The 19,255-nt window shown below is 42.6% G+C and overlaps 1 protein-coding gene across 1 annotated transcript in view; it reads right to left on the minus strand.

Annotated features, from left to right (window-relative positions):
• AFF1 (ALF transcription elongation factor 1) overlaps positions 1-19,255 on the minus strand; it is a 100,493-nt gene that overhangs the window by 58,451 nt on the left and 22,787 nt on the right. The window contains exons 2-3 of the mRNA XM_075708831.1: positions 9,177-9,297; positions 7,693-8,604 (exon numbers count right to left, since the gene is read on the minus strand). Of these exons, the coding sequence (XP_075564946.1) occupies positions 7,693-8,604; positions 9,177-9,297 (1,033 nt within the window). The remainder of the gene's footprint in view (positions 1-7,692; positions 8,605-9,176; positions 9,298-19,255) is intronic.

The following is a 19,255-nucleotide window of genomic DNA, read 5'->3' on the forward strand; positions in this document are numbered from 1 at the left end:
TACTGGACTCCAGGCTGGGTGCTTCTGCCAAAATTTAACTTTCGCTAAGCAACTCTGGCAAAGGATTTTACCATTATCCCTGGGGGGAGGGGGAAGGACACATGAAGACACCAGCACAGGTTTAAGTAATGACAGCAATGGTTAAGTCTTCAGGGTAGAAGATGGGACTCTTCTGGAAGAGCCAGAAAAAAAAAATCCTTCAGAAGAAGGAAAATACCCAGCACACAACTCACAGCATTATGGTTTTACTCCTCTTTTGAGTTCTATCAATATAACTGTTACAATCAGTGAAACTGAAGCAATGATATTTCTCAAGACACATGATTCCAGGTTCCCAGAAAGAGATACTACTTATTAGACAAAGCACTTCAGCAGAAAAAACATGTCATGCCTTCAGGCACACAAGCTCTTCTGAAGGACTAAAATAGAGGCCACAAACTTCAAACTACGCACAGCTTACGGACAAGCTCTGCAAGTTTGATTTGGTTTTGTTTACCCATTATAGCACAAGGAAAGCATCCTCATATGAAACTGTGCAAGATAGAGCAGACTTAAACCACCTCTTTTCAGCTGCCTTCCAATGATACTTCCTTCCTTCCCCAGAACTCGCAGGCAGCACCAGCAAAGCCCACAAACTCCGTGCTGTCCCTCAAACCACAGCTACCCTAATGTAGTTGCAGCCCCAGTGGCACACGCTATCTGCCCCCTGCTCTCTAGCGTGTACAAATTCACACAGCTGGCGCTAGACAATCATGGCTTGGAAAAGAGTTAGGAAACCTGAGGGATCCAGCAAAACTGTCTCACTGACATTTTCCATACTCACTCACAAGCTAGCCACTCATTCCTGCTGCCCTGCATTTCAAGAATAAGTGACCTGACAATGTTAAGTGCTCAGGAGAAACGTGAGAATTTGTGTCATATAGACATTTGGCCATTTGCTGTGTTAGACAGACTGAGTTTCACAGGCCAGCTTATAGCACTTGCTGGTTTTCCCCTCACTTCCAAACTATTGCTTCTTGCTTGACTTACCAGAGCTCACTACTAACACCGTGCTTCGAAGACAAGGTTATCAATTTCATTTTGATACCTTCTCAGCATCACTACATCTGAATGTTTCAACGCACGTTTATTCACCTATCTTCATAAAACTTGTGTGTTAGGTTCCCATTGTACAGATGAAGGTTTGGAAAATTACTCATACCCACAACTGCAGAATATTCATTTTACTCATTAACATACAGCCATTGACACAAAATGGGTTATTACAGGAAAAAAAAGTAGCTGTTTACATGCACAACATTTAACAAGCACTGATTTTGTTCTGCACAGAAATGGTAAGTAACAACAGAAGTGTTCTTCAGTTCTCCTTAAATTCAGCTTGTTAGCGGCTGACCTTGCAAACTGCAGAGGCTCACAGGTTTTCTTTCTTTCTTTTTTTTTTTTTTTTGGTCCCTCCTTTTTAAACACAGCTCTCTTTACAATTGCCAATGAGAAAGGCAATGATCTAAATGCTGTGCTGGAATCGTAACTGATTCCAGCAAGGATGGCTGATCACAAGTCCTTCATAGGAAGAACAACCACCTAAAAAACCTCAACCAAAAACTTCCCAGTGATTAATACGTTATGGCAGCTTGTTTAAGCCTGAGTTTTTCACAGCAGTCTGGACGAGACACTGACTTCTGAGTCATCTGGAAAGATGCAATGCAGCTTACGGACATTCTTGCCTGACCTTATCTATGCTGCTCTTGCTCTCTGCAGGATTTGCAAATCCCCATCTAACTACTCTTTCTCAGTCTCCCACTGCTTTGCAAAGTGATGGATTTAGCAACCAAATTTGGGACAAATGTTCTGCAGTGGTGTCCAGAGACACTCTATGGAGAGAAGTCAGGTTTGGTGTAAGCCAAAGAGCCAAGTCCATCCATACCGGATGGAAGAAGCTGGTGAGGACTCAACCACTCAGAAACACTGTTTCTTGGCACCCCCTCCTTCCCACACACTCCAGGCAGATGCAGGATCCCTGTTCCTTTCTTCACACCGATACTCCTTAGTTGGGCTTCCAAGCAGCAAGGACAAACACTACCTATTTCTGGTGGCTTGATGGCTGAATGTAGCACTGTGCATTTTTTTTAATTTTTTTTTTTTTTTTAAATAGTTCCCCTATTATTTGGTATTTTGCATAAAAGCCAAGCCCAGACCTTGGAGCCAAGTGAACAAGCAACGACTGCAAACTTGAAAAGCCTTGCAGCTGAGAGTTGGTAGTTGAACACTGGATCTGAGTGTACCTTCTCCAAGCATCAAAGAGGAAGATGAACAAGACTACTTCTAATTTATGACTTCTACAGTCTGACACATGAACTTTGAACATCAGACTCTGGTTAAACTGAAGTAACAATACAAGATGTCCTTTTGGCTTTTGAACCAACCACCTGCTCTTTGCCCCACATGCCCTCACCCTCCAGCTCTTCCAGAGCACTCTTTGTTCCAGAGACCATAAGCAAACATTAAAAATGTTGTAGTAACAATTGTCTTTCATGTTTGATCTGCTGCTTTAACAGTCACGCACCAACAAAAAGAAAAATTTACACAATGCTTGTGGTGAAGCAAGGAAACCCTTCTCCAATCACATTAGGCACTTACGACTATAAAGAGGACAGCAGAGGAGACAGAGAAGTAACACCTTCTTAACTCTCTTGGTGCAAAGCAGAGGAAAGAAAGAAAAAGAGAATCAAAAAAGTAATACAAAGGGGAGAGTGAAAAAAAAGCCCAATCTCCCTTCTATTCAGAAAATGATAAATAAAGTTGGTAGAAAGACAACAATAGTAGCTTAATGCTAAGTGCTCTGTATTCATTAGGTAAGAGCAAATGACAGTGCTATATATATTTTTAAAGATTTTCATTTTTAAAGGATGCAGGATTAAAGCAATATATTTATTTCTAGTTTACGGGGTTCACCTGTTTGACCACTGCTGCCAGTGGAAAAGCTCAGTTGCCATGGAGAGAAGTCAGTGAAATATTATTTATCTATAATGGACTTTTTTTTTTTTGTCATCCAAACTTCTTTCTAGGTATTTAGTCATTACTATATACTATGCAACAATCATGTTTTAACTGGTGACCATTCATAAATGTTTACTGAGGCGAACAGAGCTTGATGACAGCAATCCCACTTTGAACACAGATATCTTTGTGTGTACCCTGTGCTTCAAGGATAATACAGTGTTACCAAAAAGACTTAATACATCTGGGCTCCTTCACTGTTTGTTGTTGGTTTGGTTTTTTAAATTGGTTGCTTCCCTATTTGCTTCCCAGTTTCAAGGTGAACAGAGGAGAGTCCAATGAGGTCTGATTACATGAGAGAAAGGGAAGTACTCCCTAACGTTTATGAAGCTGCCAGGAAAACAAAAGCTAAATCTTCAGTGAGCATCAAGTGCTATACATTCCTCCAGACACTATGCCCTTAATAATGCTTGAGGATTTATAAACACACTCTCTCAAACCAGCCTCACTGCTTCTTGGCCCTGCCGTCAAGCCCATTCCCTTTAAGACACCACAGTCTTTGTCAATGGAGGTAACACAAGGGTCTCTGTTGGTGCTGTGCTCTCCTAAAGACATGAAAAGAGAGAATGGCTTTAAAAGCAGCTTTGTTTAGGTGCTAGGGGAAGAGGTAAAAACTGGCACATTAAGAGAAGGGATACATCTAAGCTTCACATATGCTATATTTTTAAGTCCTCTCACAATAAATTTGAAAAGATGCCTTAAAGAGATAGGGATGACGTTTGAAAGTGAAGGGTTTTATTTGGGGAAGAGAGGAAAGAGCTGTGCAGTTTCTTTATGTGAATGCAAAGTGAGTCACTGCACAGTTATCTACTGTGGATTAATTCACTCTACAGTGAATCTGCTTGTCTATTCAGACTGGAAGGCTTAACTTGTCAGTGTTGCCATGAACAGAAGCTGTCAATAATGAATTCACAGCTGCAGGTGACACATGCCTTAGAAATTCAATTAGCCAAAAAAATGTGGTAGAAGAAATGGCTTTCCTAAATGATGTCAAGGGAGATCACGGGAAAAACTCTATTGGCATGTGGCTGTTCAGCATAACCAGGGCTGAACAGCTTAAATAAAATTTGTAAAACCATGCTCCCAGTTGCTGGGAGGAAGAGGGAAGAACAGCAGAGTTTCTGCTCGCCTAGACCTATTCACTGTCAGGGTCACGGGAGGGCAGGAGCCTCCCCACAGCTCCTGTTTCACCAAAAACAAAAGGCAGGGCCAACCTTTCAGCCGAAGGACCCCCTGATTAGCCTTCCCAAGACCCTTTCGTTGGGTGAATCTTTCACCTGCATGCAACATACTTCACTGGATGTTTCCTAAAAGCAAACCAGCCCAGCCTTGTTCCCCAAGCACCTCTTTTGTACTGTACATGCAGCACACAGGGAATATATCCAGGTGTGCAACCAGTTTCTTCCTCTTCACTTTCTAGGCTTTAGCACTGGAAGACTGTATCATCAAATATATGTTAATCTTTGAAACCAAACAGAAGTAAATATTATAATGACAAGCCTGAAACAAGCAGAAAATGAAGTAATGGATTTTCCACTAGAGCTTACAGAGCCATTATCCAAAACGCCTATGCACAGAAAACAGTCAGAGGTTACAGCCCAAAAGATACCTACCTCAAACGAGGCTCATTCAGCATATTCACAAAAGGTTTCGTCTATCAGCTTTGAAATGGACTAAGCATATAATTAAAACCAGGGGTTTGGTTTCTGCAAAACCATTTCTTTCATTATCTTCAATTCGCTTTTTATTATGTTCTTACTCTGCCGCAGATCTAACAGGACTCCTGCACCAACATAGGTAACGCTACTTGTGCTCTAGCAGCTGTAGGATTTTTATGGGCATTTAGATTCAGAGTCCTGTGCTCAATGGAAAGAGAGAAAGAAGTTTCATTCAGTGTACAGCATCACAACTAACGCTGCCCTATCTAAAAATCATATTAAACCAGAGATACACAAGATGACATAAAAAGCACAGGGATGGGAAAAGAGGTAATATGAAAATAGAAATGGGACCAGGAGAGTTGGGAGAGAACAAGGAAGTCTCATTTCTGAAAAATAAGCATGCCCTCTGAAAAAAACAACCCCCACCCCCAAAATAAAAAAAACCCTGTACCCATCCAAACCCCAGGAACTGCAAAGACTTTTAAACCCAGAAATGCCCTTTATCTTTTTTGCAATAGACAATGAAGAATGGGTAATGCAGAAGGTAAGGCTCTGCACTGCTTTACTTCTCCCCCAGGAGTAAAATCTGGTCAAGCAAATAATGGAACACAGACCACAATGCACTTCTTATTTTGAGGTATGATGTGCGATGCCAAACCTAGTTTGAAGCAAATAAAGCCTCTCAGCTTGAAAGTATTTTCAGACTTCTCAACAATGTCATTTTGCCAGTTTCCTCTCGTTTTCCACAAGAAACTGCCTACAGCCATTTGCAGCTGATCAACACCCTTTTCCATGAAAAGCTGACCACACCCCCACTCTCCCTTTTTATTACAAAAGCCAAATAGAATTTGAAAACTACCTCTGTAGCTCTCCTCACCCAGCTGCCTTAGGTCAGCACTGTGGGATCCTACATCCCATAGGGCATAGCAATATTCTCAGCACTGAAGGATAAGCATGGTAAAACTGCCAGATGTACCTGGGAACAAAGTGCCTTTGAACTCATGGGAGGCTGAGCCACAAGGCAGGCAGAATCAGGTCCCTTAGCAAAGCTGAGGCAATGGTCTTCGAAGGCCACAACAAAAAAGAGCATGCATTTGCTGAACAACACACATACACCACCACTGCTCCTCCTCTCCCACTGCTTTAGCGGTGCAAGCTTCAAGCCGCTTTAACCTACAGCATGCATCTGAGAAATCCAAGGCTTCTGCCTCCATCACACATGACAAATCAGATAGGTAGTCCTGGGGTCAGCAAAAACAGATGGAGTACAACAAGGAATCTTGCTGTATCAAAATAATTATTAAGGAAAGAACAATTTTAATTTCAGCCATCCCCTTCCCCTAAAGTTTCATAATAGTCTCCTACACAACACACCTGCTCCTTGTGAAGTCACTGAACTTCACAGCAGGGCCCAAACATAGGTGAGAGAGGCTTTCTGAACTCTTTGGAAAAGCCTTCCCAACCACTCTAACCGCTACCCTTTCCTTTTTCTCTCAAGTGAAAGCTAGAACAGACTAATCTAACCCAGCTCAACTGCACTAGCCTCTACCACACACTGCATATGATCTCTAACCAACTCAAGATGCACGAGAACTATACAAAAATTCCATATTCTCAGAAGTTTTCTTCCCTCTGGCAAGAGGGCCACTTAAGCAGCACAAGAGCAACAGCGTTATGTTCTGAATTGCACCTGCTAATCTGCAATACCTTGCAATCACCCTTGCTGCAACCAACTGAAATATTTCAACCTGGAAAAGACCAATCCATGAAAATGACCAAAAGTGCAGAACGAAAGACAAAAGAGCACCTGAAGACAGAAATCTAACAGATTCTAACTGCACATTGAAATCTAAGCCCCAAAACATTATTCATCTTTAAATGCAGGGCAAATGAAGAAGCTAGTGTTTCACTCTCAAGAAAATTATACATACTAGGAAGAAGCTGCCTCAGATGAGCAGGAATAACCAAAGGTTTACATGCAACACATTTTGGTCTTTGGCCCAGCTGCCACCTCTTCTCTGCAACAACTGCAGCTTCCCATCCCACATCTTTTGCAGCATCCCTCTCAGTTGTTGGCAGAGAAAGGACAAATGTAGTGACTTGAACGAAGGTATGCTTGAGCTTGCTGCCCAGGCTGCCTTCTGCTGATAAGAACAAACACATAGCAGAGTTCTGCTCCTTTTGCTCATAACTGGGACAAGAAAGAGGGTATCTTCTTTGCTCAAATGCAAAATTTTACAGAACTTTTAGGATCTTGCTTATCACTGAGAATTCCACCTCTGCACTAAATTTACTTAAACCCTCAAAACTTGCTCAAAAAGCATTTGATGAAGCAGGAGACAGAATGGTGTCATGCTTCCCGAGGAAGCTAGGCTAAATCCATCTAGCAGAAATCTCCAGGATGTTTTTTGTTCACATTAATACTTTCCTGAGGGTCTACAGTGAGATCTTACAAACTTACTTAGGAGAACCCTGTGGTGTTTGCATTCACTTATCACAAAGCCCCAAAACCTTCATCCTACCAGGTGACCACAGGACTCACTGCAGAATCAGCTGTCCCAATATTCAGCGAGGATTTGGGGCCTCGACCTACCACCACTCAGACTAACACTCTGCATGTAATAACCGGACACGCATCACCACTTGAACACCTCAGCATGTCATTTCCCCCTTCTTTTCAACAATCTTTACAGGCAAAACAAAAATCATAGCAAGAGAAGCAGTCTCTCTAACCATAAAAACTGCTGCGGTCTCACTGAGAAAACCACAGAATCACGGCAAGCATTACATTTGCACCATCCAGACAAGTATCTCACCCAGGTCAGCAAAAGCCAGCCTCAAAAATGCACCTTCTAAACACAGTAACGTGTGCACAGCCATCACTGATTCCAGTAGTCTCTGCCCTTCGATGACCTGTTCTCCCACAGCTAAACTTACCCTGCCAGCAACAGAGCCCCCCAACAATTGCACTCACCTCTATGGGCTCAGAAGGGATTTCCAATTTGGATAGTTTGGCTTTGGCGTTTGCCTTCAAATCTGAGATTTTTTCGTAGGGTTCTCCGTGGTATTCCTCCAGGAGCGGTTTGAGCTCCGGTGATTCAACTGGTGCCTGATCCTGGCCATCCATTGGTCTGACATAGGCAGTTGGTTTCTGCTGCATTGCACTGGTTTTCGATGGCAAAGGTGGGGGAAAAGTCTGAGAGGAAGGCTGAGTGGTGCTGGTCAGGTTAACGGCTGAGCTGTCCCGACTTTCCTTCTCCTGTGATCCTGTTACTAGGTCCTGAGATGATTTTGTTTGACTGTAGGTCGGCCCATGACTTTTGCTGCTGTTCTGTGACCTGGAATTGATGTGCTGGCTGGAATGTAAAGGTGACAGGGGTGCCACTGGAGAAGACAAAGATGACAGCAGTGGAGAAAGCGCCAAAAGGGAGGCCTGCAGTTCATTAGCACGACCTTCACCAACTGCACGCCTGTCATTTCTCTTGTGGTGAAAACCTGCATGACTTTCCTGACCACCACGATTGTGTTCTTGACCTTGGCTCCGACTGTTGGATAAGCCGTGACTCTTGGCGTGCAAACCTGAAGCTGGTTCTGTTCTTGATTGTGCCTTTTGGTAGTGAATGGAGTGGTTTGGAGGGGGAGGAGCTACAACCGTAGGTCCCATGGGTGGATGGCGGGTTGTGCGGTGGAATGAAGATGGTAATGTATGGCTGGTCTTTTCAGGGAAGTATGGGCGATCAGGCTTTCCTTGTGGGATCAGAGGAGCAACACTTTTTGGAATCCCTATGAGATTCTGATGGGATTTGTTGCTGATGAGCTCCTTGACCTCCTCATAATTGCCCAGCATGTTCTGAATTCGGCTTGACAACTCATCTTCTTTATTAGTCTGCAATAGAAGAACAGAGAGGGGGAAATTTAAAAAGCATGGCCCCCCACCCCCCCCACCCCCCCAAGAGATCCAGCTCAAGAAGAGACATTCTTCAGGATCTTATTTTAATCACTGTGCATCACCACAAGTGAAGTTATGCAAGCTCATCTTGATCCTGCATGCAGTCTCTCCAAAGCAAGTAGGACTGCTCTAGTCAGTATTAGACCTTCTGAGCCAAGATTGCAGGAGTGCCTGCAGCCTCCAGGAACACTAACATCAGACCAGGTTGTTTCAACCACAGCTGCAAACAGACAGGCAGCCAAGCTGCTCTTCAGCACTCTCCCTCAAACTCCCAGAATACAGGAGGCCCCCAAATGAATCTGCCCAACACGAAGTCTGTACTGCACTTGCACCACCTACAGAGCTTTAAGTACATACTCTGATGAATTTAAGTTAAGCAGATGGGAAGACGCTGTGTTTGCATGCATTGTGCTCAAGTGTACTATACCATATGCAGAGGCCACAGCTCTCCTCTTCCACCCCAACCCTCTTTCCTCCTCTCCCTCTACCACAGGCCACCCTAGCATTACCTTGTAGGGTTCTGCAAAGAGGGGAGTCTTCTCAGGGAACTTGTCTTTCTCCTGCAGAGCCTCCTGATTCCGCCTCTCTCTCTCTCGAATACGCAGCAAGTTTCTGTCCTCGTTGTACAAGCTTTAGGAAAGAAAGAAAGGATGGATGGTTAACGCTTTGTGCCAGTGTTATCAACAAGTCTACTTTGTGCAGAAACCATGGTTTTCAGACAATGGTATACAACCAGCACAAAAGTAATTTTGGAATCCACAGGGTGGTTATAGCTGAAAAATCAGTTATGTCAAGTATTTAACGTACTGCATAGCAATGTAACATACAAGGTACAGCATGCACCCTTCTCAGTGATTTTTACTCCTGATACCATAAATCAAGAAGGGTGGGAAGGGAAAAACTATCCATGCGTTTAATTGTAAAACACAAACTGAGAAGAAGTCAACGTGGGTGATAAGCGCATGAGCTGGCAAATCCAGTTGCAATGATTGATGTGAAAACTACCATTCTTGTTCTCCTCCAGACTTCCACCCCAACTCTTCACCTGACAGTAAAAAAGAATCCACAATTTTGAAGGTGTTGCCACTTTCGGAGATTGAACTTTGCCTACTTTATAAACAGGCTGGAAAACTACTCTCTACTTTAAAAGGACATTTGGAAAGCTGCTTACACAGCAAACCATGTAGTTGCATTTAAAGCAATCACATAAATGAATTTAAAGAGAAGGTCTTGGAAATTTGGAAAAGACCAGGTTGAATCCCCCAGTTCCTCGTCAGCCACATACGCACGCACTCAATTTCACCAGCCCCACATCAAAACAGCAATAAAGCTGTGTCACGTGCACAGCAGGATGACTTCATGGAAAACCACATCCTTTAAACTACACCTCCTCTATGAAATACTACTGCAAAATAAGGGAATCTATTGCTCTAACATTTATGGACATTTGGGAAGAAAAAGCATGCAGGCATAGTATGTGGATGCAGGTTTTTCTGTCCTCTCCTATTTCTACTCTACTGCACAGTCTACTGCATACATACAATTCCTATATTCTTCTTAGTACACTGAACTCCTCAAGTGTCCCAGTTTGGGAGGGAAGAGCCTTGTCTTCCCCACTAGTGACATTTTCTCAAATACCACACACACAATCATCTACTAAAAGTTTAATCATCCCTAAAGGAGAAGTAGAGGACTGGCTTTGCTGTAACAGTTAACCAAGAGGTCTGACTACTGCAGAGGGGGTTTCCTGACTCAACGTGAGCTCTGGAAAACGATGCTGTCTGATGGCAAATTTCCATATATGGAACTGCAGCAAGGATGTAGTTGTGCCGCTAAGACAGAAAAACACATTCAGGGGTTAGACTGTGCACATTTAAAATAGTTTCCAACTTTGTTAGTGCTGAACTGTTTCCAAACATAGCAAAACAGAAGTTTCCAGTAAGCTCTATGTACTCCACTTCTGCAAACAATGCAAACAATTTTAAAAATTAAAAAAGGAATCACAGATCACTGATTCAGTAAATATACACAATCCTTCTGTTACAAACAATATATAACAGAAACATTTCCTCTGTGCATCTGATGTCATTTTGCATGTGAGCAATTTCATATCTATAATCAGTTAGTTGGTCAGTTGCTCTGTGTGTGCCAGGAAAGGTTTATGCAGCCAGATATGGGAGATACCAATGGCAGAAGACAAAAAGTTAGGAGGAATTGTGAGGCAAACTAGAAACAATCTTGGCTACATCTACTACTTGAAATTGTGCGCGTGCCATGATTTTTTTAAGTGAATGCATTTCGAGTTGACAGCATTTTTTAAAACATATCTGTTCAAGTTTTCTGGAAAATTTTTACTGAATGAAGCACCATTTTCCAAACATTCCAGAAAGTAAAAAAGGATTCTGTAAATATCCTTTACATAAACATGAAAAACATTCTCTTAACAGCAAGCATGAAAAAACCACAAAAGATGGTTTTAACAGCTAAGATGCTGGCTTTTAGGATGAAGGAGACCTCTGAAACCTCCTCTTCACCAATCTGTGACACCATGGCCCAGTGTCAGGAACACCGATGCCAGCTGTAGAACAAACTACTTTTGTTTGTTTGTTTGGGTTTTTTTTGTTTTGATAGGCATGATTTAATCTGGATCAGTCAGCTCATCTTCCCCACTGGTCCCCAGTCCATTTTCCCCGTGGCTGCACAAGCACTCAAGCCAGTGGGGAGGGCAAGGGAACAAAACCACTGCCCTTGGTGGCAGTCCTCACTTCTTGCTGTTTCCCAGCCCATTCGCCCTGCAGTCAATATCCTCCCTTAACAAATTACACAACTTTCTTGCAAGGAGCTCTTCTGATGTGTTTGGGCTAATCAAGACTTACTGCAACCAGGTGCTCAGCTCCAACTCTCACCCACCCGCCTTGACTTTTTCCTCTTGAAACTACCACCAAATATGTTTTTGAGCCTAATGATAGTATTAAGTGCAATTCTGAAGGTACAAAAGGACAATTTTTAGTTTTAACTCCTCCTACTTGAGCATCAGCTGTTTTCGCAGTCATGTTTTTCCCTGTCAGTTCTTCAGCCATAGTTTTCATCATTCAATACACAGAGGGACATACCAGAAGACACAAAGGGGATCTACTTTTTACAAGCGTGACAACTGTGTTAAAGAGAGCAAAGTTCCTTCACCCGCTTCATGTCTTTTGATACGCATGTACATTTTGGTCTGCACAACACTGCCAACATCTCAGCTTGCCCTGTTACTAGTTCTGTCTTGATCCACACCATGAATGCCAACCACTCAGATCTACACAGTACTTTTTAATACAACTGCAACATTAAATATACATACTTGTTTTTGTTTGTTTTCTCCCTAGTACTTATTAAATTACTCATGGTGTTGGCTGGAGTACACAGCACACACAGATATTATGCTAGCTTTCCCCAAAATAGATTTTGCTGCTGCAATTCACAGATTGTTGCGGCACACTTCAGACCCAGGCCTCCTGGAGACAAGCTGTTGAACTGGCATAGTTCTCTGATGAAGCCCAAAACGATAAGAAATGAAAGTGGTTTTAAATGCTCATCTAAACAATACCTAAGGACAAAAGCCAATCCATCTCCTTTTAAAACAGCTTGTTTTAAACCAGGTTGTTTTAAAATGAGCCAGTCTCATTTTATCTTCCCAGGTAAGAGATTGTTTGCCTCTTTCGGAGGGGATGGAGAAAGACATAAAAACCATGAGGTCAAACACAAGTCTCTTGGGGAACACTGTCAAGACTAAAAGAGTAACTTCTCTTCTAACAGACCCATTGCCAACCTCCCTAACAACCTCAGTTACCTTTCAAAAACTCTAACATCACTACTAGAGCATACCGCATCACTTTATAATCTGCATTATTATTTATTATTGCACATGCAATAGTATTTGAATACTTGAGATCTTTCAAGGTGAATTACTGTAGTAGCAGCCATTCCTATAAAGCACCAAGGACTTTGAATAACAGCCTCCGCACGCTACTAGGATGCTTGAATCCTATCTTGTAATGATTTCACTACCCCCTGCTTGTCTAGCTTTCAGCAGTAATTTAACATTTGCTCCCCTGATCAGCTTCTTCACATAAGATTTCTTAGCAAAGTGATAATGTAGATCAACTTTCTTAAACAAACAAAAAATAATATGCAATACTTTAGATGGATCCAGTTAACAAGCTGGGTATCATCTCCACACACCAGACGGCTGATGTGGGGAGTCAGTGGGGATCCACATGTTCACCCGTGTTCTCCCTTTGTATGATAAACCTATACAGAACATGACTTGGTATTAACAGGTTTTTCCCTATCGTTGCTGGGTAAAAAGGATAGGAGCTGTAAACTATTCAGATTACTATTCTTGCAGGAAAATACAAAACAGCATGCCACTATCAGCAGTAAACCAAGACTGAAAAGCATTAGTGATGATCCACAAAGATCGGCACAACCACATGGGTATCTCCCTGGCTGGAAGAGTACTGAGAGGTTGAATCACTCCACAGTGAGACTCTGCTGCTAAACAAACAAGTGGAAATTCTGACCAACAGGTTTTGTGGTTTGTTCAGTTGTTTCAACTTGCAGAGCAGGAGGGTGAGCCAAAGCCCACTGAAATAGGCAAAAAAAATCTTATCAGTTTCAATGGACTTTGTGTTGGGCAATGCGAGTGCATTCTTCAGGTCATGCAAAACAGGCCTGACCTTGAGCACACATGAGCAAACCTCTGGCAAAATGAAGGGAAGTCATAATTTGGACACTATAAATCAGCTCACAAGGTGCAGCTTCTGCGCCTTTCAAAAAAAAACAAAAAAACAAAAAAAACAAAAAAACAAGAAGAAAAAAACCAAACCCAAGCAAAAACTAAAAAACTGTAACCCCCCCCAACCAAACAACCCTCAAATATTAAAAGTTTGAGTTCATAAATGTTAATCATAAACCAAAGCATTAGTACGTATTACTACTCATTAGCACAGTATTACTACTCATATTTCATCCTCTTTACCACAAACTCTCTTAGCAATAACATCAAGTCTTAATAATTAAGACAAAACAGAACATGTATGTGCACATACATGCACAAGCACAAATTTACTGGAAAGGATGCAAGCAGAACATCAGTCTGACATGTTGTAAGAACTGGGGAAAACCTCGTGAGCTATTTTATTTGTTGCCCCAGGATAAAATCTGTCAGCACTGGCTGATCATGATTCTTGTTTTACTTTATGCCTTGCTGTAAAAGTCTCACTAGATCTCAACTTAGAGCAAGAGAAGCCCGTAACTTGCAAGTAGTTTAAAAACTAACAGTAGCAATTAAAAAAAAAAAAACACAAACAAAATCAAACAAAAAAAACCAACCCAGGCCACATATTATGACCCTGCAAATTGTTTTCTACTAAAACACTGTGCTACATCCATGTGGATTACGGATATCCTTCTATTTCTGGGCTGGCAAGCATCCAAATTCAGAGCAATCAAGCTGTTTTGCTCAGAGGTTCTAATTACATTAACACAAGAGGAAAACCCTAAACAATTGTAACTTGTGTCTCTTGCAATAGTAATATGTACAATGAGAAGCAGCTATCTTTCCTATATGTATCCCAACACCAAACGTAAAACATCTTACATGCTGCTTGCTGCAAAAACAGCAGCTGTAATACCTTCTAAAGGCCTTTTCTTTCCCTGAACCTTCCTTGACCCCAGGCTCTCTTCCCAGCAATAAATTCTTTTTAAAGAGTGTGTGAAGAGAAAGAGAGGAGGGACGGAGGGGAGGGGAAGGGACACGGCCTTTTTGCCATAATGCCAGTTCCTGCAGGTTTAAAAGAAGACGAACGTGCCTGCTCTGGGACAGCCCGGCAGACACGGGTGCTCTCACACGTACAGGACTACAGGGCACCGCTCAGCGAGGTTAGTCATGCGTTGTTACTACTGCGGACTCTTTGTGCTGTCATGGTGACTAGCGGCCCAGGCTGCTGGCCATGCACAGCTGAACACCCGTTCAGCCAGGCGAGGGGTCATTCCTCTCCGTTTTGCTGTTCAGGATCACCATCCACCCTCTGCCTCCCTTTCTGAAATGGATCAAACCAATTTTCATTCCAAGTTTTCCTCCAGCTTCAGTGCACAGAGGAGGTACAGTTTTAAAAGCAGAAGGATAAGGGAACAAACACTGAGTAGCTACTTATTTGGTCATGCAGTTGAGAGCACCAGCCCTCCCTTCTCTAAGTTATAGACAAGCCTTTAAGCTACCTGAAGACAACAGCTAAAACTCATTTTAATGCGTATATTTTATCATGTAGGTGCCACGTCTCCGTGCACGTTACCTCATTTCATACTGAGGGGCTTTTATTTAAAAACAAGTAAGTTGTATTGTACTAGATGGCACTCCTAATTCAGAGCAGAAGCATCTGCTGTCTACTGAAATGTCCACTTTTTTAATATAAGCCTGCAGTTATCCTAGTCCCAACATCTGGGAGACACTGTTTCTGTCCACCATTAACCTGGCCATTTAAGGTATTTGTCAATATGCTCTTTAAAGCTTTTGAAAACCTGGGCTATGCTGTAACTCGTAACACTGCACAGTTTCCCCAAAGTCAGTGTTAGGAAGCCGGGCAGAAAGCATCGGAGAACCACAGTCAGCCAGGCCCTGCGGGGACCTGTGCCAAGAGGAGAGGAGGTCTCCACGGCCTGCCAGGCGCCATCGGAGGAAACCCGTGCAGTGAAGCTGCCTGCCAGGCTCCTGGAAGCCGTCCCTCGCGCGTGCGCTGACGGAGCCCTTACCTCGCTATTGCCAAAGCTGCACAGTGAACCCCAGCTCCTGTTCTTCAGGAACCTCTCCAGATTAGCAGCTTTGATATTTAGATTTTCCTAGAATGGGAACTCAAAAAACCTTAAAACCAAAACCACCCCCAAGCTCTTCCTTACTGATTTGTGGAAATGCTTTGGGAAACTGGACCTCCAGGCTTAGTGCCAACATGCCAATCACATGGGGAGCCTGGGAGCTGGTCCCACCCTGTCTCTCTTCATGGGGGAAACAGGTCAAAATTTGAGAATTAAAAATAGTGCTGCACTCTCTGCAGCTGGGCTACACTTGACATGTCACCAGGAAAACCCAAATACCCCGTGTGTTCAAACAGGCAGATGAGACCGAACGTCTGCCCTGAAATACTAGTTCAGTCTTGATCATCTTCAGACATGCTCCGCAAGAAGTAAACACATGCACAAATCCCCCTCGCCCCCCAAAAAAACAAATCATGCTTTGCCACACACTGAAACAGTAAAATACCGCTAGGCTCAAAGCAGCCCATGCTGGAGAAGGTTGTCCACTGGCTCCAGTAATAAGAGATTTGGTTCAGAAAGTTCACCAAAGCATACACCCTGACCCACGACATCATCCAGATGTCTGTAACAGAAACCATGAAAATACCAATGTGCTCTGAAGCCACTTTCAGTGGCAGGACAATCCTTACTACAGAATTTCAAACGCCAATATTTGACAATCCAGCCCATGACAACATTTTCAAAAAATAGTGCAGGAAGAAATTCTGCCTCTCCTCCTGTCCTGTGTGTTTTCTGAATGATAATGAAATGAAAATAAAAATCTGCTTTAGTTTTAATTGTAATAAGATCTGTTGCTGGCTCCCAAAAGGAATTATTCCAGGAGCAGGGAAGGGGGTGGAGAAAGGCTAAAAAGCAAACACACAAAAGACACTCACTTCCTTCTGAACACGCAGAATCTCTTCCTCCAAAACATTAAGAGAGAACATTTCCTTTTAGTACAACTGCAGGAAATCACAAATTTATTGAAGCTGTTTTGTCATTAAAATGGACTCTTTTTAATCATGAGAAGCTGCTGATGAACACTTCTCAAGATTGAGAGACATATTCTTGTTTAATTTCAAAGCAAGACACATTGCCCCCAAAAAAGATTAAACAGAAATCACATGGATGCAGTGTAACAGCCTCGCCGCAGCGCCCCAGCTCTGCTGCTCTTAAAGTCTCCATGGAAGAGACCACCAATTTATACAGCCAGGATCACATCTACAAAGATTAAATATGCAGTTTCATTCATCAGCCCATCAGCTTGAAAAGAAACATGGATAAACGCATGGAACAGAAAGTCACCAAGCATTACAGATGTGCTCAGCTCTAACACTGTATCACCTAAGCAGCTTGCCTGACAGTGACTGTAAGACAAACAGATGAAAGGACGACATTAAAGTTAATACCAAACAGCATTCAAAATGCCTAGTCCCAACCTTTGCTTCCTTTCCTTTAATGGAAACATCATCAAGTTGTGACTTGCTGGATACTTTTAAGTTCTGTTTCACATCAAACACTATTTCACAGAACATACACAGTTTGAACAGAAACAAACAATAAGAGGAAAACATATGGCAGAAGCACAACAGATGGTACAGTTGGTCAATTATTTTCTGCATCATCATCAACCAGCTTCAGTATATGCTTTCCAAAAATACATATCTTCACACTGGAGAAATATGAGTCGGAATTTGTTTTTCAAGTTTTTGCTTCCTCTAGCTCCTTCCACTCATCAAGTCTATCCAGCCCTCTTTACTGACTGTACAATAGCAGCATTAGACCACTGAGCAAGAGATCAAGGCCTCACAGCCCATCTGTACTTCCACGATGATTGTACGAAACCTCCTGGCAAATATTTTTGAACAAAAATAATGTTCCAAGAAAATCCAGTACTGCTGCAAGCTTTCCGTCAAACCATAGGGAACAATGAAGCTGAATACACCTCTTCCTATGTTTTAAATACACAGCCCTCTAGGTTACACCAAAAAACTGAAGTGGAGAATGGCTGGGATGTTATAACAGGCAGCAGTGAACTGACAGTTTGCTTAAGCAGAAGCTAAGTTGGCTTTTGCCAGAAAAAAAAAATCAGTTCTACCTATGTAACATTAAGCATCTTCTCACTCTGCCTCTTCCATGGTAATCTTTGGGTTCAAATTCTTACTTATTCGTTTCCTATTGCTGTTGCCAAGTTTAAAAATATATTCATTACTCAGCCATTAAAAGGTTTTTGCTTCCTTTCGGCATCAATAGGCCTTTCTTCGTCAAGCAGTTCCCAGGAGTAAGCCCGAACATTTCCTGAGAAGAGCTGAGCCCCTGCAGCGCCCAATGACTTTGGCAGGAATTGGGAACTCTCAGATGGTCTTCAAAGACGACAAACTCTTCACAGAATTGAGCCTAAAACCTCCAAATCCTCAAATGGCTATGTGCTTAAAAATACAGCCCGGGATTCAGAGCAGTATTTCTCAGCCTATGGTCTACAAACCACTGAAGGCTCAAAAGAGAAGAAAGATTTGTGAAAAGATGCAAATAATTGACGGTAACAACCTCTTCTCTGCCTACTCAAAAAAGGCAAACAAATGAAAGGTTTATGACTTGGATTTTCCCTCACACGCTGAAATGTTTAAAACCCAACTTTTATTTAGTTTTAAATGAGAGCCATTATAGCAGTATTGCACTAGACAGGCCTTGTATACTTTCAAAAAAGGTGTGGCACTCTCCAGCTGAAAATGCTTCTGCAATAGGAGTGCTCCAGGCTGCGGTGCTCCCGTAAGCAGCAGGGCATCCTATTCCTCCTCCCCTCCACAGTGACGGGACCTCTCATACCTGCATTGACCGTTCTTCAGTCTCCACAGACACACCATTTACCCTATGAGCAGAAAGCTTTTGATTGCAAGAGGCAAGAAAGCCTCACGATGAATATATAACACAAATTACGCCCTCCCAAAGCGATGAACCCCTGAGAGGCCAGAATACAGCACGCAAACAGTCAGAGCCTGTTAGCAGAAAGATGCTCCCAAGAAAAAGCAGGAGCTCATGCTGAGGGCCAGCCTCACTTAACAGCCACATACAGCAGCAACTTAGAAAATTTGGAAAAATGTGACACTTACTTCAGTTTATACAATTTTCACCTAGTCGTCTTCAGTAACAGCACTTAACTATGTTGCCGTAGGCGAAGCACCTGAACAAACCAAGAGGCAGTCTCTCCACTCGTGATGCTGCAGAAATGAAGTCTCTAAAGAAACCCAGGCTTTCAACCTCACCCCACATATGCTGATGTTAATAGAACACTGTCAGAAAAGGTGTTAATTATAAGTTACATGGGGAACACGAAAGTTGTCATTCCCCATCTAAATGCAAATATACCAGGAGGGCTTCTAAGAAGGTGTGGATGCGTGAAGTGTAATTACAAGGAGAGCAGACAAGGCGTTGGAACAACGATGAATTTAAGGCTTTGTTTGATCTGGATGTGGCAGGCAAGGGAGGAAATGTGAAAAATTTAAATCACCAGGTACGTGCAATGAAAAATCCTGACCACTTCATCTCTTAGAGACAAGGCGTTCTATATACAGGCTAATTCATCAGGCACACATCTCGGGATTTCCCCAAGCCAAGTAAGCGGTCTGACTGCCTTTCAGCCCTGAAGGCATATATGTCTTTTTGGGTAGGTCATTAAAGATCTGCAACTCGAGTGCTATTTCAGTAATTGAGTAGCACAGAAAGATTCAGAGAAAGCTGATGGTGCCTTGGC

Source organism: Pelecanus crispus, chromosome 4 (assembly GCF_030463565.1).
Source record: "Pelecanus crispus isolate bPelCri1 chromosome 4, bPelCri1.pri, whole genome shotgun sequence".
NCBI lineage: Eukaryota > Metazoa > Chordata > Aves > Pelecaniformes > Pelecanidae > Pelecanus > Pelecanus crispus.